Source organism: Porites lutea, chromosome 7, assembly GCF_958299795.1.
Source record: "Porites lutea chromosome 7, jaPorLute2.1, whole genome shotgun sequence".
NCBI lineage: Eukaryota > Metazoa > Cnidaria > Anthozoa > Scleractinia > Poritidae > Porites > Porites lutea.
In genome coordinates this window covers 19,673,209-19,696,633 of record NC_133207.1, presented here as the reverse complement: position 1 = coordinate 19,696,633, position 23,425 = coordinate 19,673,209, and the positions used below count along the sequence as shown (strand labels likewise).

Genomic DNA, 23,425 nt, shown 5'->3' with positions numbered 1-23,425 from the left:
AATGGGACAAATAGTTTGTTAACAGAGTCCCTCAGGGAGTAACGCGTTTCATTTCGTTTAACAAACTTAGATGATAAATATTCAGGAACAAGGCCATTTAAAGACTTGTATACCATTATGGATTTCTGTATTTGAAATTGAGTGTTCAAGTCTTTCCAATCGAGTTGTCTAATCAAACGGTTAGCATCAGCATCATAGCTAGAGAAGGTTAAAACGCGAGCGGCACGGTTCTGAAGCTTCTGTAGCCTGTCAAATAATGTTTTACCACAATTACCCCAGACAAGATTGCAATAATCGAATTGAGATTGAATTAGTGAGTTGTATATATAGTGAAGGGTAGGTGGAGGGACAAAAGGTCTAATTCTTTTTATTGCTCCAATTCCGGAAGCGACCTTTTTAGATAATTTATCAATGTGTGTTTGCCACCGTAGATTTTCATCAATAAATATTCCAAGCGATTTGACAGAGGCATTATACGCTTATAGCTGTCGCATTTGCTCGCTGGAGTTTTTTATTGCCTGCCCCAAAGAAAAATAATAAAGCCGCAAAATTTATTGTATCTTTGAAGCAAAATAATTCGTAAGGCTTCATCGGCGCACTATAAATTTATTTTTTGCTCTAAAAAGATACCAAATATATATCTGTACGTTGACTATTTGCGGACTTTAATATGATTTTTCGAGGATTCTCGGTCTGCCTATAAGACCAACAAATTTTACGCAAAATGACCTGTGGGCAACTTCGGACAAAAACCCGAACTTCATCTCGAAAAAAAGCTTTGTAAAGTCGGGATTTCAAATTCTTTATGCAGTAGAACAGTTTACTTCACTATATTCAAGGTAATTTTTGCCTATGCAATCGAATCAAGTTCAATTTATTTTCATAAATTACGGTAATTAATGACATTTCTAAACAAATAGAACAGTGCGCGCGTATAAGTAAAAACCTTTGCTCGTTGGCACAAACCGATAGCTATAACAAGTGTATACAGTAAAGAGGGGGCATCTTGTTGTCCTCTAATCCACGACATTACATTACATTACACTACAATAAATTCGCATAAATAGTTCTCTACGAGGAGTAATAGACATCTGGTGTCCAACCTGATTTTTTAAAAGGTGTTTGTCAAGTCGCAACCTATTTCTAACATGAACAGAGTCGAAACAAACATGCACGATAAACGCATGGGACTTTGCATGAATCATTTGCTTAGTACCACGAAATTATGAAAAGCCTGGCCCTTAATGTAAGAAGAAGCAAATAACATTTCTAATTATTGCTGTTTGAAACAACTGTGGGTAACTATGAATGTGCCCTTACCACAAACTTTTGCCGGTCTGTCAGCGAAGGCAGCGCTCATAAGGAAAACCAATGTTCGCCTTTAGTTGAATCGGACCTGAAAGAGCGTTTTCACATGACGTCACTGCGGCCATATTAGTGTTCCAAACGAATCCTGGGGGAGTTAAACTCTTTTCTTATGTAACCACTTTCTTTTGCTCCAACAAATTTGCATATTTCACGTGAGTGAAAACGCTCTATAGGTGGTTTTCATGCAATCTCGGGAGACACAAATAACAATGGTGAAATGAACAAATGCTGGTGAACAAACAAAGCGAGCTAATGAGCGATCTTTTGTTTACCGTCCACCAGCATGGCGCCGATGACGTAACGTGAAAACCACCTATTGCAAAAGAGCACGCGCTGCCAAAATTTGAGTGGAAAAAATTTGCAGTTTACGCGTGTAGCTGTCACATTTGCCTATTGGAATTTTTAGTGTTTTCGACCCGGTAAACACCGAAAAAATTCCTACGGGCAAAAGCTACGGCTATGACGCATCAGCACTGCAAATTAATCCAAAGGCTTAACAGCACTGTCTTTCCATGTATCACTAAAACGGTGATCACATGATCTTCTGATGCTATTTGAAATGAATTGAAATTTTTTTTATTGTAAAATTTTTGAAAAGACCAAATATCTAGGCTTTCTCTGGCAAAAAGAATACATTGAAACTAAACTGAAACTGAAACAGTTCAGAGCTTAGAGAATTATTTGAATGTAACCTGTTTTTCATCATTATAATAGACACGAGAAGAAATTCACCCTGAAGTCATGCTGAAGGGCATTTCTTGTTAGTTCTACAGTTTGCACTGGGGTGCCGTTAAAGCAGCTCCGCCAAGTTTTGTGGAACAAGATGCAGCTACTGCGGAGAAAGCAATTTTAAAGACTGCTTCTGAGAATTTTTGCGCGTGAAACGTGTTTCTTTTCCTAATCTAAGTGAGGAGGATGGAGTTCAATGCTGGGTGTGGTGAACGAGCGTAGAACAGCGAGTAGGGGATGATGGGCACACCTCCAAACTTAAACATTTCTGAATATGCGATTGCGAGAGGCTGGTGACGAGGCAGACGCAGAGTCTGATTAAAAACTTTGTAAATAGACACAAAGTCGACACGGAGGTATAGAGGTTCCCCAATGGGTTTTTCGGGATCCGTGCGCTTTTGTTGCGTTGCGTTGCGTTGCGTTACGTTATTCTAAAATTTCTGAGAGTGAATCTATTTCTGTAGGGGCATGAACTTGCTAATTCGCTTCTTTTGTTCAGAGTACATAGGTGTTTTTTACAAATGATAAAAATATTTTCTTAGAGGCACAGATTACAATTTTTGCTAGCCTTGTCATATGGTTTACAATTACTGACTACTTTCCCCTGCACGTGAAAGGATCTGTTGGCATCTTTAAGGGTGCACACGTGCTTGGACAGTTCCGTCTCGTTTCTTCTGTTCGCGTGTCGGAAGGATGTCAAGTGATTTCTGTACTGTTCTTTGAAGTTAGTGGCTACTGAGTCCAATGTATGATTCTGTTGTTGTACCAGTCGTTACAGTCGCTTGGTAAATCACGTTTTGTCTATGGCAATTACCGTCACGAAACCGTAATGCCCTCTTGAAGGTAATTGCCTGCAACCGACTAACTTCAAAGGACGGTGCAGAAATCACTTGACATCGGTTAAAATTGTGACTCGTTGAAATACTTCTAGGGACCACTAACTTACTGCCCAGCGTCCGATAAAGGCTTTTAATCGGCCTTTTAATGATTTTTCATTGTTTTGAATTGCCAAGTAGTAGAGTGAGTTAATTTTTTGCTAAACCAAGTTCAAAAATCCAGGTAAAACTATATATACATTGTATATATATATATACCATCTCCATATACAGCAACTTGTATTGTACATAGCACCTATACCCGTTGTTCGATTAGTACAACTTGTTGACTGTTGTTCTTCTTCTCTTGTTAAAACAAACTGAATTACGTAGGTTAGTAAGCAATCCATAATTCAAGGTAAAACTTTCTCAGTTTGCCGGACAGCTACCGATGGCTAAGATTGATGCACTTCCCTAATTATTCAAATTAACGTTTGATTACAAATAAAGTGAAAACAACGAAGGACTACCATTTCTCCGAGAAGATAAATTTTTATTATGATTCACCAAACAATCAATCGGCCAAATCAACGCGTTCCTATTTTTCTGTGTGACGTGCAATACAAATTACCAAACACAGCCAAACTATCAAATCGAAGCAGTTTTCTCGCCGCTTTTTCTCCGAGATATGCTATCTTGTCACGCAGACTTGAAAGTGAGAGGGGACAAAGGTTAGCAGTGCTGGTGGTGTACTCAACTGTTATACGAACCCAAGTCCCATTTTTGTAAAAGAGGGGGTTTCGTGCCCTAGGGACATGGTGATGTTCCATCCTTTAAGCACTGTACATGAGTTCTTCTTTAGCTCTTAGCTGAGAATGTACTTCGCTTTTGCTACTAATTCCTGCAATAATTCGACCTCGCAACAGACTTTATTTTGGATAACGCAATTGATACGATGGTAGCCTGTTCCAGGCTCCGAGATAGTGGTGAAAAGTCGTTCAGTAAAAAGAAATGATAATAACGCGCGGGAGCTGGGGAGAGACAGGGCCATTTTTCCCGCCGCCACCGCCCCCTTTCCCAAGTCGCGCGCGTCTTATTTTAGCTTTGCTCCTTTAATACGTCCCCACTATACTATCTGAGAGCCTGGCACAGGCTAATACGATGGCAAATAACAACAGTAGCCTTTTTTAGTCATCTGAGCAATCCCCGAGGAGGATTGTTGACAGCCCCTTCTCCTCCATTGAGATCACGTTACCATGTGCCATTCTTGGTTTGCAACTTCGTGACAAGGCGGCCATGTTGGGGGTCAATACAATAGAATTGTTTTCTCGAAGGATTTAAACGAAAATAGAGGTTACTTGCCAGAGAAGAGAAATGCTTTTGTTAATTCTTGACCACCAAAATGGCCGCTGTGACGTCACCTGCAAACCAGTAGTATGAGGGTTCACTTTAGCCCCCCCCCCCCCCCCCCCCCTGCAGACGTCCTTTGGGGCTCGTTCGTCACGCATTCACTGATTTCTCCCCCACGGTCACTTTTCATTATATCTAAAAACAAAGCCTTCGTATGCTCGCAAGCTGTTATTAAAAATAAACTGCGTTAGGCAACAAAGCAATGCAGTGTGTATTTATTGGCCATCAAATTTAAATTACATCATGTACTGGCCCTCATCATCCCCCAATAAACATTGGTCGATTTTAAAAAAGCATTCGGAAAAGTAGTATTTTTGCGCCCTGATTAGTTTTACCAAACTGAACTTATGACGTTTGTTAAACTTGATTATACTATGAACATAGTGGCTTTTATGGTTATCAACAGCTGTTATTTATGCAGTGTATTTTCAAGATAAGTTCGCCATGTACCTCACCAGTAAATTCTGCAGAACGGTAAAGCTCTCTGATTGTAAAACATTAGTTAAAAGAGGTTGTCGGTGTGATGTTGCGAGAAACAGGAGAAAGTGAGCTGTTCTCTTTAAAAATATGTCCCTGCTTCGTAGTCTTCATTGCCAGAGAACTAATTAGCTAACTGACTAGTTTTACTGATATTTTCATTTTGTTTTATGATTATTAAACGTTTTAACATAAACAAATGATTTTGTTTTTTGTCTTTACAATCTGCAATGAAACAGGACATTTGTCTGGTTTTCTTATATACATTTTCTTATCAAGTTCGTTAGTAAATGTTCTTAGTTTTAAGTCTTAGTTCAGGTACAGAAGTGTAATTGTTGTAATGTTTCTTTTACTGCTTGTCTAACTTCCGTGATCTTCCAGCAGTACAGCAATGGGTTTAACGACGAGTTTAAATACACCAAAGTAGCTGTAAATTCCCTAGCAAGGTAATTAGATAAAGGAATCCCCCTTTGAGGTGTTAAAGCTACAGCTATAACGTACGGCAGATAACAAATAACCAATGTTACCTGCACCCACAGTGCACTGTACACTGCCTTTCTGTATCGAGCTATATTCAGTGTATTTGCTTGGCCCGATTGTCCTTGAACAACATGGTTCTGAACATGAATTTGATTATGACGCAGAGACATGAAAATTTTTGTGTAGGCACAGATTGTAGTAACTAAACAAAAAGCTGCACCAATATATCGGCACAAAGAATCTATAAGAGGATTCAGAAAGGAGATAGATACACCGACAACAGACACAATCCAACCACCAACAGCAATTAAACGCGTTCTTTTTAAAGTTACAACTTGTCTGTATCTGAGACCCAGTAGCAAAGCGAGAAGTCTGTCCACGCTTATTGTAGTCATTGTTATCAACGACACTGCACACAAAGTAAAACCTGCGAAACTGTCTGTCAAATTTGCGTAATAGCAAATATCCCGTCTTCTGTTCACCTCAGAGATCATATAAGCAACATGGAGAGGCTCCGCGATGATACCAACACAGAGATCAGTTATCGCTAGGTTACAATACAGGAGTTTGGATGGCGGATGAATTGATGTGTCCTTGTGAAGGGCAACTAAGATCAGAGCGTTCCCTAAAAATGCTGTAATGGACAAACAAGTGTTAACGACAGAGAGAAAAATGAGCTCGCCATGTACCTCTCCAGTAAGTTCTGCAGAGCACAAAGGTTCTGCAACTGTTTTCGGGTTTTCACCTCCAGTAAAATTTTTCATTTCCATGACTTTTCTGCGATGCGGCTACAGTCAACTGAACTCTTTTTTAATGCATCTGTCCTCCTTATATGACTGCCACATGCACCTTGTCAGGAAACAATTAAATATTTGCTCTGTATTTTCAGTTTATGAAACGATGGAGTTCGACAATCTTGGTGTTGCCTTTGTGTTGCCGTGCGATTAGCGAGCAAATAGCCGCCGCAATTACCTGGCTATTAGAAAACGAGTTAAACTGGTAGTAGTAAAACGTCTATTAACCAAGTCTTGATCGATATTTCTGTTAAGCATATATTCAAATTGAGTAAAAAACGGTTTTCGTTAATTGCTAGAAGTTAAACTGTCGCGCTCGTAATGTCATCGCAGGCAGTGAGGTCTCAGTAACAATGTATAAATGTTCAAATAATGGGCTCGAAAGTCTGGGCCATTTACGAGGTGGGAATTAAAGAAAATAAAACGTTCGTTCGAGCTTAGGAAATTAGAATACAACCTGTTTTTATCATATAAAAATCATGAAAAAAAAACTTGAATTCGACGAATAGCTGAGAGCCATCAGCAGTTTTAGTAAACATAGTGAGAGCAAAAACGAGAAAGTTTTGCTAACGGAGGTGTTAAGTTTGTGAGCCAAACATATGATATGCGGTGCCGTAAACTGCCTCTTAAAAGCCCTTGGATTATACATCTTTGTAAGGGTTTTTAGAAGGGCTTTTGATAAATTAAACTGAGGGGCTTATATCCAAGGGGGATTATAACGGAATTGGAAAAAGCTTTTTCTAAACAATCTAACGCAGTGCTGATTTAAATATGTTTTGCAGTTACTGGTAAAAGCTTCAAAATATCATAATAATTCAAATTTATTTCAATGCAAGTTAGAGGAGAGCTTATATTGGCGAGCCTGTTACTGGTGGGGCTTATATTAAAGTGTTTCTGTATTTTGTAGCTTCAAATTGCTTGTGTCGTTGTTCTTCAACTTTGACTGACGTTCACATGGATACCAGCACTAAATTGGCCACATTTTCTTTAGAAGAGGAAGTCTTAACCGAGTATATCCCCAAACATGTCAAACTTTGTGGGGTATAACTTTAACATTTTGGTTGCTTTATTTGCAATTGCTTAAATTGCTATTTCACTACGTCAAGATTATATCTTCATTTAAATTGCTTTTAAAATTTATTTCCCCCGTTCACATGGTCTTCCGGTGCGTCCAATTCGAATCTGTTATATGAAAGGTAAAATATTTAAAATCAAAAACGCCATGGTGACGTTCATTTCGATTGAGTATAGTGAACCCAAAATATTAACATGGAACTTGAACCATCACTCACCTTCATATTTAGCTATCCTCTTTCGTCTTAGAGAAAAATTAGCTCGCAGTGTACCTCTCCCTCGACTCTCCAGTGAATTTTGCAGAACAGTACAGTTCTCTAATTGTTTGGTAGTCTTTCATTACCATGACTTTTCTCCGAAGCAACTACGTTTAAGCGAACCTTTTTTTAATATATCTGTTTTCCTTATGTGATAACTTCATCGTGTCAAAAACAAATTAGATATGTGGGCTGTATTTTCATTTTATTAATCGTCAGAGTTATTGGCAACCTTCAGTTGTCGCTGCCGTGCAATTGGCAAAACAAATAGCACGATTGTCTGGTTTTTAGAAAACGAGCTAAACTGTCATGATCAGTGATGCAAAGTTTATTAACCGAGTCTTGATCGATACATCTGTAGAACAAAGATTCAAATTGATTAAAAAAGGCTTTTTATTAATGTACTGCTAATCGTCTCATCGCAGCCAGGAAGTCTTAACAGTTATACACATGTTCAAAAAATGGGCTAAATTATGTTTGGGTCAGTTTGTACCATACTTATTACGAGCAACCACTTACGAGATGAGAATTAAAGAGAAAAAATGCTTTACGTTCGTTTTTGCTGCTACTATCTCTCTTTTTAAATCCAGATTAAAAACATTTCTTCTTAGTTGATTAACCATTTGTAAATAATACTTGTTTTTTGCTGCTTTTTGTCTGTTTTGTCCGGTTTGTTTTGCTTCCTTTTTATCCTAATTAAATTTAAGTATGACTTTGCCGCTTATTTATTCATTATATTTAGTCTTAGTTTAGGGGGGGGGGGGGGGGGGGAGTTCATATAATAAGTCCCAAGGTTTCCATTTAAACTTCCTCCTCAGAAAAATTTTGTTTAATTCTTTTCCTTACAATTTATGTCTCTTTAATTTTTATATAACATTTTTGTATTGAATGTCTGTATGCATACTTACTGTGGTTCAATTTTACACTTGGTCTAAATTGTATTTCCCTTTGTTTTGAGGTATGGTAATATAATTGGTTCCGAAGTATATTCTGTTGTTACTTACTTACTTTCGGAAAACTAACTCGATGCCAATAGTGACTACTGGCGCATGCGCCGTAGTCACAAAAAGAACCTTGATATAACAAAACCTCGTTAAAGCGAATAAATTTTGCCAGTCCCCTGGCCCTTTATTATATCGAGGTTCCACTGCAGAATGGTGAGTGGCCGGTCTCTGTAACGGAGCGAAGCTGCGCTGATCTTAAAATGGTCAGGCTACAAGAGATCTGGGAACAAGATTTTTCCCAAGAATCCCATAATGCATTTCGTTTTTGTTCTATCACGTCTAGTTGTCGTTTTGGGAAACATGTCGCTTACAAGGTAGATATCACTCTCACATTTTCATTCCAGGAGAGTTATTTTTCAGCGTTTTTTTCCTAACAAAATTCTTCTTAACATTTTCAGTCTTCTTCCGGCACCATTGCATGTGGCTTATCGCGACAAGAGTGAAGACGATGACTTAGAAAAAGCGTACAAAGAGGTTTGTCTGGATTCGTTATCGGCCATGTTGGCCGAATTCTTAGCTTTCTTGTTCACATCTTCAATGATCGATCGTAGACAGAGGTTTGTAAAGGAGTAAATGCGTTTGATTTATTTGTAGTTAAAGGTTTCAGCTATCAAGAAACAGCCTCCGCCTTACGGACAAAGGCATGGATGGATACCAAGGAAGCTAGAGGTTTGTGTACAACGCAACATAAAATAAGCTTAATCGATCGATGTTTTTCTCTTTTATTCGAACATGTGGATATGTTATTAATTTGTTTGAGTATGCGGGACTTCTTTATATTTAAGCCAGGAATATTGGTATGGTGCGATCGTGCAAAGTTTTGATCAAAATCTGCTTAGTTTCTTGGGTTTGTGGTTAGTTTGTTCCATGGTCAGATCGTTCTACACAAAGGCCAGATCGTTCCACAGTATAGTCAGATAGTTCCAAGTTTCTAATACTGTAAATGTGTGAAGAGTGATTATAACTTCAGTGCAGTGTAAGACTGGGCAAGATTACAGAATACCCATCCACTTCAAGTATCCTCAAAAAGCTGCCACTGCCGTCCCACAGTAGTCTATAATTTAAATAATTATTTTAAGTAGCATTCACCTTCAATCTTTAAGCAATGAAGCAAAAACAAGCACAGTATGTAATATACCTTGTTCTTTAATTTACAAATCCCAACTAAACCAGTTTAAAATAAAGCAGCCATTCTACATGTAGTTAACTTGTAATTTAGTGACTGTGGACTGTGGACCATGGTGGCAGTCCATTTGACTGTTTGTGTTTAACATTCTTATTCATCTGACTATATTGTATATTGTGGAATGATCAGATTTGTTTTTGGAACAATCTGACCATACAGTGAATTGATATTGCTTAGAATGATTTGTCCATGAAATTAGATGGCCAGATACCATTTCTTGGAATGAAACATCACCACAGGTGTAAGGCCAGGACTGTTTATGTAGCGTAGGTCACTGCCATAATATTTTTCATGATATTGACACTTTGAAATTTTCGCCACTAACCTCTGCTTAGGTCAGCCTCCAAGCGACGGTCTTCTCTGTTGAACAGATCAATACATGGGTTATTGAATGATGCCTCCCTCCAATAGAAGGATTTTGAATTCTACACACATTTGCCAAAAAAACTACAGTTGGTTCTCTTATCTTCTCTGGCCCAACCTATAATAAAAAATTCAGGGGACATAAACCCATATTATTATGCTTGTTTTCCCTTCCCATTCTCTGAAAAAGTAGTATTTGTTTCTGAAATTGCTTGCATTGTTTTGATCTTCAGGATTTTGGAGATGGTGGTGCTTTTCCTGAAATACATGTTGCTCAGTATCCTTTGATCTTGATTAACATACGTGTACAGTGACACCCCGTCAATACGGTCACCAATGGGCAAAAAAAAATCAGCCATATTATTATTATTATTACATGAAAATGAATGGCGGATTTTGCTAGGCAGGCATAAAAAAGTGGCCGTAATAACGAGGTGACTGTATTACCGAGGTAGTCCTAAGGTGGGGTTTCACTATATTATTATTATTATTATTATTATTATTATTATTATTGTTATTATTATTATTATTATTATTATTATTATTAATAATTTTTAATTTTATCTTTTTTGAAACAAACCAAACAATCAGCTTTACAAGTTCTAATTTTAAAGTCATCGCTTGGAGTCTTGCAGTGGTGAAATGCTGCAAATGTAACATGTTGTTTGCTAGTTTTAAGATGACACAATGTTTTGGACTCAAATATTTATTTACTGGCTTTAAAACTTGTATTGTTTCCACTTCATTTTACAATGTAAAACCTACAGTCCTTTTAGATTATTTTGCCAAGAAAATGAGTGGTAATATTCTGATTTTTTATTAAATTTAAAGATTGCTGTCTTTTACCAGTGTAGTATGTTTCTCCCACAAATTCAAAAGGTTTATCAAAACTAGTTTATCTTACCTCAGTGAAATCATTTTATGCATGTATGTTGTTTTCAAAACTGAATTATCAATCAATTTTTCTATCTTTTCCTAATAAAGTAACAAAACAATACAGTACAGATACTACGTTGCTAGCCGACATATACATAGAAAAAGCTAACATGTGTAACTGCTGATCAAAATCTGCACCTTCCTTGACAAAATTCTTTCAGATATCCTCTGGATATGGGGCGTGAAAAGAAGGTACATGTTGTACAATCTATGTAATTTGATAAGTTCTGAGTTGCCTTCAGTCACATCTTAAATATATTGCTTGAGTGCTATTTCTGTATAATGTGAATTGAATATCATATTGATGCCTTTGTAAATCACAGTACTTTTCACTCATAATTCAGAGAAAGGACATGCATTGTTTTATTACATGCTTTTTCACAAACAAGATGAAGAGGCTTATTGAGTACTTTTTTCATTTTCAAAGCCTTCCTCCAGCACTAATGCACTGCCTGTTCAACTGGATTCTCAAGGCAGAGTGAAATATGATGCACTTGTTAGACAAGGTCACCGCAAAGATAAGGTACAGTGTGTAACTTTTAATAGATTAATTTTTTCCAATAGATTTATGATGTACACTGACGGCCAAAATTTATGTGTATGATAGCAAAGTCGTATAGGGTAAAAAATAACATTATTTTAATTGATTTTATCTGCTCCTTTGAACGTGTTTAAAAACCTTTGCTTATTAGATTTTTAAAGCACAAATTACTAGTGATCGGTGAGGAGACCCCAGCAATTTAACTCAAAGGCTTGCGCAGTCACACATTTGATTGGACGTAGTTCTATAGGGTCTTCCACACTTTGATAACTATCATGCCACACGGGACAATGCATAAATTTAATGTATCACTACCACGGTATCATTAGTCAAGCTTGCTTTAGCAGCAAGACTCTAAAAATGCAATCGTTTCCTTTGTGTGTGTGTGTGTGTGCGCGCACATCAAATGGGTGGGGGGGATCAAGGTCCAAGGCATTCCTAGCAGAGACTGTGGAAACTTAGGATAAAATAATATTGCAACATGACCTACAACATTACTACCGAAACAGGTAGACTGTTTTTTCGCAGACGCCCGAAACAGTTGCCTCTGCAGAGAAACATATTTGAATTAAGCCCACGTGATCTATCCCTGACGCCTCAAATGAAAGCACACATGATCGCATTCCTTCACATTCCTGAGAATTAAAGGATGGCGGGCTTTTCCACCAACAAACAAGGAAGGTCTTATATCCGTGGTAAACACTCTAATTTATTCCTTATGATTCGCATGAGATCATTGAAGGTATACACCTCATTTTCGTCCGCTGTACTTAGTCCGCATCGATCTTCTGGAAAAGAAATATTATAGAACACTTTTAGCTGGATCATGTTGTATTACTAAACGAAAGCGGATAAGCGACGATAGACAGCCCAAGCGCGAGCAAAGAAATGCGAAGGAATGTTGTCACGTGCGTTTGCAATTGGAGATAACATCTCTTTAGACACATGACCAAAACGTTCACCTTTGTCGCTAACGGCAACTGTTACGTACTTCTGCGAAAAAACAGTCTACCTGTTTCGGTAGTATTCAAAAGATAGTGATCTTTTACCGAACATGTTGGTCCACAAAATTAATTCGATCGCTTGAAAGTGTTGATTACTGTGGAACAAATGGATACTTCAGTGGTTGGAAAAAAGAAGAATCTTATGAGCCAAACTTCAGCAAAGCTGCGGTGTTGAGGCTAACTGGTCGGGTGTTATAAACTTTTATTGTATGCAAATGAGCCTTATGATGAGCATGCGGTGTTTTTTAGTAATGATTGAAATGACATGCCACGTTCATCACGTTTTTGCAGTTCAGTAATGATGTTATTTCTCTTGAATTGAAGCCCTTGATTTTCATGTATTCATACAAGTGCACTCAATCAATTCAGAAACAAATCGTCCAATACAATATAGAAATAAATATCCTGAAGAATACTTGACCATCAATAAAGTAGGATGTGAAAAACTTTTAGCCAGGAAATCCTGTTATGGGTAGAAACAATTGCCTCCTAATTTCTGACGTCAGGAGTCTAATTTCCAAGCAACAAGCTCAACTTACTGCCTTTTAAGAGCATTCTTGTTCTAACAAGGAGTCTGGATTATTACATGAAGTTTTACTTATTACATGTACCTCTTGGCAAGGCTGAGTCTGTGCAAGTTTTTCTTGCAGTGGCCTCTCATTTTTATCCCACAATGCATATTAGAGCCTCTAATGTTCTTATTACCCATATGTTCTCTTAAAATGAAAACATAACGGTCAGTTTATAGCAGTACAGTGTTTGTTAATGACAGATGATGATAACTGCAAGTTGGATTTTTTGTTTGTTTTTGCTTTTGTAGGTTGTGCATTCAAGATTTCAGGACTTGGTTCCTGTTCATTTAAAAGATGAAGGTGATCCAGAGCTGGAACGACCAAGTGAAGAGGACATTGAAGAGGTACACTTACAGAGAACTTTTCTAAGAAAATTAATTATTGCAATGTAGCTTCCAAAAACCTCAGTCTGCTATGAAACTAAACATGTATGACAGCCTAACTTGCATCAACAACGTAAAAAATGTACAGTTTAAGAAGGAGAATCTGACATTGCCTTTCAATGATCTGTAGATCACGAGATATTATTTTGGCAATCATAAGGTCATTGATAATATCTTTTTCTTTGGCCTCTAGACAACTAGGAAAACAAGGGAAGCTTTAGAAAAGGAAGTCAATACAAAGATAGCAGCTGCACAGCCCACCCAAGTTGCACAGAAGCCTGGGGCAGCACAGTACATCCGCTACACACCTTCTCAACAGGGGGTATCATTTAACTCTGGAGCTAAACAGAGGGTGATACGCATGGTAGAAATGCAAAAGGATCCCATGGAACCACCTAGATTTAAGTAAGCTAAATATGTTGTGGAAGAGTTTTTAAAGGATAGAATAAATTAACCCTTTCACTTTCAAAAGTGGCCATAGTCAAAATGCAATTCTAATTTTTTTGGTTGTAAACCAAGTAATGCCTTGTGAAAGTTCAGCCAAAGTGGTTCAATTTGAATGGTCAGACCACACAGTGTCTCACTTTGTCACATGTTACAAGTCTACAAATTATTTTATGAACTCTTGGAGTACAAAAATTAACCCACCCATCTCATGTCCTTTTCAATGTACTTGTTTTTGTTTTATTACTGATATTAATGTTCATGTATTGTTGCTGTATTTGTAGGACAAATAAGAAGATTCCGCGAGGTCCCCCGTCTCCCCCCGCACCAGTCATGCATTCGCCAAGTCGAAAGGTAAAACTGCTGACTTTGACATCTTGCTGCTCTTCAATTAAACCCTAATTCATAAGTAAACTCAACCAATATTTTCTTCTTTATAATTTACACTTAAGTAAGGTGTAGCTCCCAAAAAAATGAAGTACCAGTTGTTTGAATAGAAAATGTAATAATTTCTGATGTTTTTGTCGCTGTTTTCTGATGTTATTTGTGTTACCATATAAAAGTATTACAAGGGTTGGTTTTAGCGTTAAATTTTATTGTAAGATCCATAGCATAAGAACTGTTTTGAAGAAGCACGTGTATGAAAACAAAAACCAAAGGAATTTGTAATAATTGGTCGCTGAAAACGTTAAATATGGATAAATAATTATTTCTTTGTAATTCTTTCAGGTAACTGTGAAAGAACAGCAAGAGTGGAAAATCCCTCCCTGCATTTCCAACTGGAAAAATGCCAAGGTACGTTAATGAGAATTTTACTTTATAATAAATCAATGCGCCTCTGTCAATAATGATAGGTTTGTAGATTACACAAAGAGCTCCTTTTGTCATCAGATTTAAAATAATGGTAAGAAACATGATTAGTTTACCAAGAAGCCTTAAAGTGAGTCCAGATTCCAGAATAATTATGGAATTTGTTAGCACCGTGCCAGTGAAGATCAATAATTGTGCAATTTTGCATCATCACATAGAATCAGAGCCCCCATTTAAAGCACCTAGTTGAAGCTCTTTAAGAGTTAGTACAACTGTAGTCTGTACATAACTCATTGCAGTTCTTGTCAAAACAAACAACAAAGGCTGGCTTTTAACGAGATAGCTTTTGCAATTCGGAAAATGTAGTATCCTTAGTCATTTCATTGGCAACAGGTGAGAAGGGGATCCAGAAAATTTCAGCAAGGGGTGGCCAGTGGCCAGAAAACTTGACAGCTAGAGGTATAGAGATACCATTTATTTTACGGAGAATTCTTTAGCAGTAATATGAAATTTCACTGGAAGGGGAGCAGCAGAGGGCGGTCTTGACCCACCACTAAATCCACCCATACGTCACAATGTAAGTCATTTAGACTAATTATCCAAATGATTTCAGACAAAACAAGTTCAAATGATTTCAGTTACAATCACTTTCAAACTGTGAACATTTTTTTTTTATCTCGTCCACAGGGGTACACTATTCCTTTAGACAAACGCTTGGCAGCTGATGGACGTGGCCTCCAGGATCCACACATTAATGACAAGTTTGCAAAGCTAGCTGAAGCATTGTACATAGCTGACAGAAAGGTACAGTTTTTCATTTTTAGCAGAATGAGGACTTGACTCGCTCACCTTCTGACAGTTAATTCTTTGTTATATAAGTGTGTTGGAGTGTTTACCAGGTGTAACACAAAAGGTAGCGCTAGTGTAAAGTAGAGTATGTACTGCGGGGCCATTGTATGGCTTCAAAAGCTTTCTCATCTACAGTGGAGGTCAGAAGTCTTAGGGCACTTAACACGATACGCCTTAAACTGCATCCCTCCACCCTCCCCCGCGCCCCAAGCAAATTTGAAGTTTGTGCACCCGGTACACTTTACCCTATCGTAGAAAGTGTTCGTTTATCCCAACGTTGTTTGGACGGAGGAGGGGAGGGCCATTAGAGGCATCCAAACTGTTGCAGGAGTGGATATTATGCTACATCTGTAGATTTGATATGTAAGCGCCGTTGAAAGATGGTTTTCAATGTTAATATTTTTCTCAAGGAGTTTGGCCTTCATTGTAGATCGTTTTGTTTTGGTAAAAGTCAGTGTGTGTTTTAATATTATTTTTATGCAAAAGTCAGCTGTACTGCATAACATTGTTCAGTCGCACAAAAAAATTTTAATCAGCTTCTAAAAAAAGCGTCATCGGTTAATTTCAACTGTATTTTCGTTACATGTAGGCTCGTGAAGCAGTGGAGATGAGAGCTCAGCTGGAAAAGAAGTTAGCGCAAAGAGAGAAGGAGAAGAAAGAACAGCGATTGGTGGAGTTGGCGCAGAAAGCTCGTGAGGAGCGAGCCGGTATTCGAGCTGCTGCTGGTAGGTGGAGCCGAGTAAATCTCTACGGTCTTCGTTTACCTAGTCTTGTTTACCTAGTCTTAAACCGCTTGACGCTTTCGATGATTTGTGCCAGTTTAGGCATTTTTAGGTCCCAAACGGTACTTTTCGTCTCTGCTTCTTCTATTTTCTTTATCTTACTCGTAAATAGTTTCTTCGAAAAGATTTTCAACGTCTTCACTTGCTCAAAGCGGAATAATGGCGAAAACATTATTTTTGAAGGATAGCGAGTCTGTCGTAGTGATGACACACGATGGTAACTGTTAGGAAGTTTTCTTGCAGTTTACAGACATGAGTTGGGTATTCTCAAGATGTCAAGAACTCTTTTTGTCTCCGTCTTTCCATTTTTCGTCTTTGTGAATAGCTCCTGCTAAACTTTTTTCGACGCTTTCACTTGCTTAATCCGAAATAACCTCACGAACATTTTCGAAACCGCGCGCCATGTTGAACGTAGCAAAGAAAACAAGTTTTCCGTGACGTCATTCATGTATCTTTACTCTAATAGATCATGGGCAACGACCAATCACTGCGCGCGTAGCTTTCACATCATTGTGTAAAGTAGACTATTAAATGGGACGGAAAATATTTAGTCTGTGCTGAAGACCGTGTGCATGTAATTAAACGGACAGTTTATCTTAAGTTTTGGGGGCCTCCTTTTTTTCCCTTAACGCTGTATTATTGTTGAAGTTTTGTTTTTCTCGTTGTCCGGTGTTTTATGAAGCACAATCAAACCGTTAATCAGCCTGCATTTCCACTGTCGTGTAATTTTTACGTGGCGTGCGCACGTAGAGTTTACGCGCATTAATAAAATACTAGCGATGTATGGAAGGTCACGCGTAAACGTAAAAGTGAACCTCGCTTAACTTAAACGTTTGCTCGCTGCCTTCCATTCATCGCCTCTATATAGTTTATGCGGATAAAATTAACGTACGTTCGCACGTAAAAATTACGCGACAGTGGAAATCCAGCGTTATTGACGATTTTGTCTGGCAACACTCTGGTGGGTGGACTTTAAATAAAAGATGGCCGATAATCTTTGCATGTTGTTCTTCAGTGGCAATATGAAAATTACAATATGGAATCTTTCGCCGATCAGTAGTAACAATAGTGAAGGGCTTTATTTAAAGTTCATTTTATCGTTACTTAGAAGCTGGTCGTTTGACTCGTTTACTTCCCGATTGAATGACGAAGTATATATTGAGGTGCTGGGCTCTCACTTTTAATCCTTTGTTGTGACTATTCAAATGAAACCTCTTCAACAGTACTGTCACAACGTACTTTTTGATGTTTAGCATTTTATTTGGAAATTTTGTTGAACTTTTACTTCGGCCACTTTTTAGATTAAAAGGGTTGCTTGAGCGTTTGAAATTACCAGTTTCATTACTTCATGAGTAACGTGGTCTAACTCGCTATTTAGACAGGCCAGAGGAAGAGAGAGAAAGAGACAAACTACGTCATGAGCGACATAAGGAGAGAGAACGAGATAGAAGAATATCAAAAGCCGCTCCTGATAAAAGGTGAGTTAAACTGTGAGCAGATTGTGACAATAGATCTTACATGATAGTACAGTGACCTTTATATAACAATCAAGGGGAATGGGAAAAAAAAGAAGAAAATATACAAAGTTGCATCATAACGAATTTTTACTGCTGTTCCCTTCAACAGGTCTAAACTTCAGCGTGACAAGGAGCGTGACATTAGTGAACAGATTGCGTTAGGCCTAGCCTCAGCCCCTCCCTCTCAGGAAGCGTTGTATGATCAACGGTTATTCAATCAAGACAAGGTAATGTACGGCTTAAATCAGTCAGTACCTAATGGTGACCGATTTTCGATCCTTTGATGTAGTCATGGAAATCCAGGTGGACTATGCAGTAAACCAACCACAATGTTATACTTCTCGTAATATTTGCATGGGGAAACCTTAAATTCCGTTTGGAAAGTTAAATAGTTTGAAAAATATGATAAAATAATAATGGCTGTTTTCATAATAAAGACTGACAAATCGTTTGGACTGTCAAGTTCGTCTAATAGGGTCACACTTTTGACCACTTATCCCTCTAGTCGAACAAACCAATCATTCTCAAAAATTGCCGTAATCAAAGGACAAAATTGCAAAACTTTAACGTCCAAAATTGTCTACTCTCATGAAGCTTCTCGAAACCCGAAACCTTCGTTCTTTCTGCAACGATGTTGTGTTGTTTCAGGGCTAGGGTCTATTTTGTGAGAGCTTCCTTCCTCCTTTGCCCAAAAGCATTCGGCTTCCATTTGTGAATCAAAAACTGCTTCATAGTGTTATTCACTTTTGAAGCGACCTGAAATGACCGTTTCGTCCGTTAGGGTCTGAATTCTGGTTATGGAGGAGATGATGACGTCTACAATGTGTATGACAAGGCCTGGAGACGAGAGGGTAGCACAGCAAACGCGATCTACCGGCCAAGTAAGAATGTCGACAGAGACGTGTACGGAGATGATTTGGAGAAGCTGGTTCAAACCAACAGGTGAGTTGTCACGTGACCGCTACTGCACGTGCTTAGTAGGTGAGAAAAAATACGGCAAGCATTTACTTCACACTGACTACCAAAGAAAACTTGCTGGAGTCATTATGGGTTTAAGGTGCGAGAACGGCCTTAAGAACGGGGCAAGAAAGCAGAAGTATCCCGTCAGAGGATATGGCGAAATATGAGTTGAAAATAATTTCTAGACACCATCACCAGCTTGAACTACTTGCAAAATACCAGCATATACTAATAGTTAAAAGTACCTTAGTTTCTTGAATAAGCGCCCGGGAGCTTATTTGAAATTACGGCTAAGATGGGGGGTGCTTATTTGAAGGAGGGCGCTTAATCGAAGGGGGGCACTTATTAGAGAGCTTAAGATTTGAGAACGAGTACGAGTACGAGTACGAGATTTAACTACACCACAGAAAGTTTCATTTTACTTTTTTTTTTCACCAAAAACGTTAGTACGGTTATTTATACTGAAGAGGGCTAAGCCCTCTCCCGATAGCAAAAAGATAAAACTGCTTACTTTTGATAACTTGTTCCTGCCACTACGACATTCTCGCTAACACGCGTAATAGAATGACGACGGCTATCACGTTTTCCCGTCAAAATGACGCTGATTAACGGGTGAGCAATACTCAATATTGTGAAAATATGGTACTCGTACTGTAGTCGTCCTCGTCTCGGAATCTAAAGCTCTCTATTAACTTTTCCTTTCAAAGAAGTGTGACTTTGTGTCGGCTAAATCTTTGATAGAAACGTAAAGTAGAAGTTAATAGTCTTTCGTTTGTTAAAACAGTAGTTGTAATCAAGTGTACCGTAGTCCCATTAAACACCTAACACAGATGTATCAGTATGGATGTTTATAAAATATCGATTATCTCATCATCCTCGAGATCATCCTCGTCAGTGATATGCAGATCTTCGCGTTCCCCTTGTATCCGTACTATTTTAAAAAAATGAGGGGGAGGTTGGGGGTGAGGGGGGGGGGGGGGTAGGGTTTGGGGCGCTTGTTTGATAGTAATATGGCCTAGGAGGTGGGTGCTTGTTCTGGGGAGGGCTCTAATTAAAGCACAGGCGCTTTTTCGAGGAAATACGATATCTGTTTACTGAAACTGTTCTGTCCCTAGGTTTCAACCTGACCAAGGGTTTGCTGGAACGGATCGTAGTCAGCGCCGTGATGGCCCAGTGCAGTTCGAGAAAGAAGAAGAAGATCCATTCGGTCTTGATAAGTTTCTTACAGAAGCTAAAAAGGGCAAGAGACCTCTGGACGAACCTTCACGGTCAAGGTTAGTGTGCTCGTCACCATTTTCTGGTGATTTGTTGACTTCGTTTTTATTTTTAACTTGTAAATGTTTGGGAAAATATTCGTTTTCTTTTTGGCGCCAAAAAACGAGGTTCTAGTCCCTATGCCCCATTTGTAATTGTTTCGCCCTGCTTTTGGTCGGTTTTATGGCTTAAGGAACGAGTCATATTGTATTTGTAGCGTGCTTGTTTCGGGGTGCTCTTGTTACGTTCACCACCTCACTACTAAAAAGTCATGTCCTCTTTAGCAGTTTTGAGTCGAACGACCTGTCTCCATCTGATACGATCCCTCAAGATGATACATAGGAGCACGTAGGCGATCAAGATTTCCTGTCCGATCACGATAAGACTTCCGGTAATCGAGTTCACATCCGTTTCACATATCACGACCAGACTTTCTTTAGACAGGCCGACTTCCATTTTAGACGACCGGACTCAGTTCGTGCGTATTGGACATGTGTGCCAGTGCCAATGAAAAGAAAATGATCTAACCTGCGCTCTTGTTTGTGGCGCGGGAAAACATAAGCCAGCACCGAACGCGAAAACTTATTTGTAGCCAGTGAAAGGCACACGTTAAAATGGTTAAATGCAGGAAACATAAATGTATAGTCAGCGCTAATGGCGGGGGAAAGGTAACTAGCGCCATGGGCTTCGCCAAAGACAGGAAGCAAACTATAACATGCAAGAATACATGTACCGGCAATGTTGCAAACTTTTGTTCAGCGCAGACACTTCTAGTTAAGTGCCAAGCGTGGGAAAGCTATTCTAATACTTGTCCCTTTTTTTCTCTTTTCTTTTCTTTCGTAGGGATCACGACAGTCGTAGCTCGAAGAGAAAGCGGTAAAAATAGTCGCCAGGAAAAAGCATCAAATTTTATGTTGAACAAGGAAGCAAGAAAACTTGTTGGATAATATTACGGTTCCTTTAATATACTAAACCTTTCCTTTCTACAAACATGGAAATGGCCCTTTATTTGTTGAATCGTTGTGGGAACAAGACTTTAGTGCCGCCTTCCTGTGGACACTATTGAAGAAGGAAAGTTAACTTAAGAGTTGACTGGAGTGCTAAAGAGCGCATAAGTAAGAGTCAATTCGGCAAGTCTCATTCTTGTTGCTAAAAATATAACTTAAAGAAAAGCGCCAAACTATAGCCTCCATTTGAAGCACGGGCCGGTTCAGACTCGCGAATCCTCATAACTAGTCCAAGATTGAATTTCTCCATGTTTTAATGGTTTTCAGTAGAGCTGAAACTCTAGATCGCATTTTCCGACCATATGGGATTGAATATGCTCAGTTTCATTAAAATCGCTAAAATTTACTCAGTTACTGTTACAACGTCTCACACCTCTGGCTCACCACGTCGCCTACGCGCTTGTTTCCTAGCAACAAGTATCCCGTAGATTATCTTTATTTTCCAGTCAGTCTTCGAATGTTAACGGCAGACCTTATGAGACGTAGTGGGGCAAAAGTTTTCAGAAGTTGTCTTTGTTTGAAGATCTCTGTAAATTTCTTGAGCATTGAATAAACATTGAAACATAGTATAAATCAAATCCACTCTAACAGTGACTTTTTGACTTGAAAATAAAGCCAGGCATTGCCATGGGCTAGAAAGGTTTTGTGCTGCAGCAAGGATTATAGTTTTCAAACAGATACGCCTGGGCCAGGGCGGAATAGAAAGCAGAGGATTTTGGTATGGACTTCAAGTTGTCTATCTAGAATCACAAATGTCCAGTGCTGGCCACAAGATCCCTACTTTCCTTTTTCATCCTTAGTTCCACACTTCTCAAAGGTGTGGAAGTGTGGAAAAGTCTGACAAAGTAAGGATATTGTCGCCCTTTCCCCGAGTCATGAACCCTTTGTCATTCTTTACTTAGTTCCACACTTCTCAGAGGTCTGGAAGTGTGGAAAAGTCTGACAAAGTAAGGATATTGTGGCGCTTTCCCCCAGTCATGAACCCTTTGTCATTCTTTACTTAGTTCCACACTTCTCAGAGGTCTGGAAGTGTGGAAAAGTCTGACAAAGTAAGGATAATGTCACACTTTTCCCCCAGTCATGAACCCTTTGTCATTCTTTACTTAGTTCCACACTTCTCAGAGGTCTGGAAGTGTGGAAAAGTCTGACAAAGTAAGGATATTGTCGCACTTTTCCCCCAGTCATGAACCCTTTGTCATTCTTTACTTAGTTCCACACTTCTCAGAGGTCTGGAAGTGTGGAAAAGTCTGACAAAGTAAGGATAATGTGACACTTTTCCCCAGTCATGAACCCTTTGTCATTCTTTACTTAGTTCCACACTTCTCAGAGGTCTGGAAGTGTGGAAAAGTCCGACAAAGTAAGGATATTGTCGCACTTTTTCCCCTGTTAAGAACCCCTTGTCATTCTTTACTTAGTTCCACACTTCTCAGAGGTCTGGAAGTGTGGAAAAGTCTGACAAAGTAAGGATAATGTGACACTTTTCCCCAGTCATGAACCCTTTGTCATTCTTTACTTAGTTCCACACTTCTCAGAGGTGTGGAAGTGTGGAAAAGTCTGACAAAGTAAGGATAATGTGACACTTTTCCCCAGTCATGAACCCTTTGTCATTCTTTACTTAGTTCCACACTTCTCAGAGGTGTGGAAGTGTTGAAAAGTCCGACAAAGTAAGGATGATGTCACACTTTTCCCCAGTCATGAACCCTTTGTCATTCTTTACTTAGTTCCACACTTCTTAGAGGTCTGGAAGTGTGGAAAAGTCTGACAAAGTAAGGATATTGTCGCACTTTTCCCCCTGTTAAGAACCCCTTGTCATTCGTTACTTAGTTCTACACTTCTCAGAGGTGTGGAAGTGTGGAAAAGTCTGGCAAAGTCAGGATAATGTCATACGTTTTCCCTGGTCATACGAAACACCTGTCATTCTTTACTTAGTTCCACACTTCTCAGAGGTGTGGAAGTATGAAATAGTCTGACAGAGTCAGGATATTGTCACATTGTGCAAAAATATGCGAAGATTCGCGGTAATGCGTTATTGTTAAACTGAGAAAATGGTTGAAAAATGTGTGGTTTTTGGGACTTTCCCCCCAGTCACGAATCCCTTGACATTCTTTACTTAGTTACACTCCTATGTATGAAATGAGAATAAAGCGCAGTAGGAGTATTTGTTGGTTTTATTCCTTCAACTCGTTTTACATCTTTTTAAATGCTATTTTAAGTTTAGACAACAATTTTATGACTAGAAGATGTTAGCCTTGTTTCACTGCCATCTGTTTGAATACCCGACCATAAAACAAGCCTACGTTTTCTCTGTCACGAAGTCCCCGTAAGTCCTTTATCTTCGTTTATTTATTTATTCATTTTTCAACGGGAACCTGAACAACGTCATCTAATCTATTGATTTTTATGTTTGAA

The 23,425-nt window shown here is 38.7% G+C and overlaps 2 protein-coding genes across 2 annotated transcripts; one reads left to right on the top strand and one right to left on the bottom strand.

Annotated features, from left to right (window-relative positions):
- Nucleotides 1-5,113: 5,113 nt before the first annotated feature.
- On the bottom strand, nt 5,114-6,049 carry LOC140944561 (melanocyte-stimulating hormone receptor-like). The gene has a single exon (XM_073393684.1). It carries the CDS (start codon nt 6,047-6,049, stop codon nt 5,114-5,116), a length of 936 nt encoding a protein of 311 aa, XP_073249785.1.
- A 2,619-nt stretch (nt 6,050-8,668) lies between these two features.
- On the top strand, nt 8,669-21,594 carry LOC140942997 (SNW domain-containing protein 1-like). Its single transcript, XM_073392022.1, has 17 exons — nt 8,669-8,722; nt 8,807-8,882; nt 9,003-9,077; nt 10,191-10,234; nt 11,055-11,085; nt 11,321-11,416; nt 13,259-13,354; nt 13,587-13,798; nt 14,122-14,191; nt 14,567-14,632; nt 15,335-15,451; nt 16,086-16,221; nt 17,657-17,756; nt 17,905-18,022; nt 18,577-18,737; nt 19,871-20,029; nt 20,853-21,594. The coding sequence occupies exons 1-17, from the start codon at nt 8,709-8,711 to the stop codon at nt 20,887-20,889; spliced, it is 1,608 nt and encodes a 535-aa protein (XP_073248123.1). The 5' UTR covers nt 8,669-8,708; the 3' UTR covers nt 20,890-21,594.
- The last annotated feature ends 1,831 nt before the right edge of the window (nt 21,595-23,425 follow it).

Excerpts from the sequence above, each read along its gene's own strand:
- LOC140942997 (XM_073392022.1), top strand. Across the intron at positions 9,078-10,190 it reads GGATACCAAGGAAGCTAGAG|GATTTTGGAGATGGTGGTGC; the intron begins GTTTGTGTACAA and ends TTTGATCTTCAG. Across the intron at positions 18,023-18,576 it reads GGTTATTCAATCAAGACAAG|GGTCTGAATTCTGGTTATGG; the intron begins GTAATGTACGGC and ends TTCGTCCGTTAG.
- LOC140944561 (XM_073393684.1), bottom strand. The coding sequence starts at position 6,049 with ATGGAAATGAAAAATTTTACTGGAGGTGAAAACCCGAAAACAGTTGCA.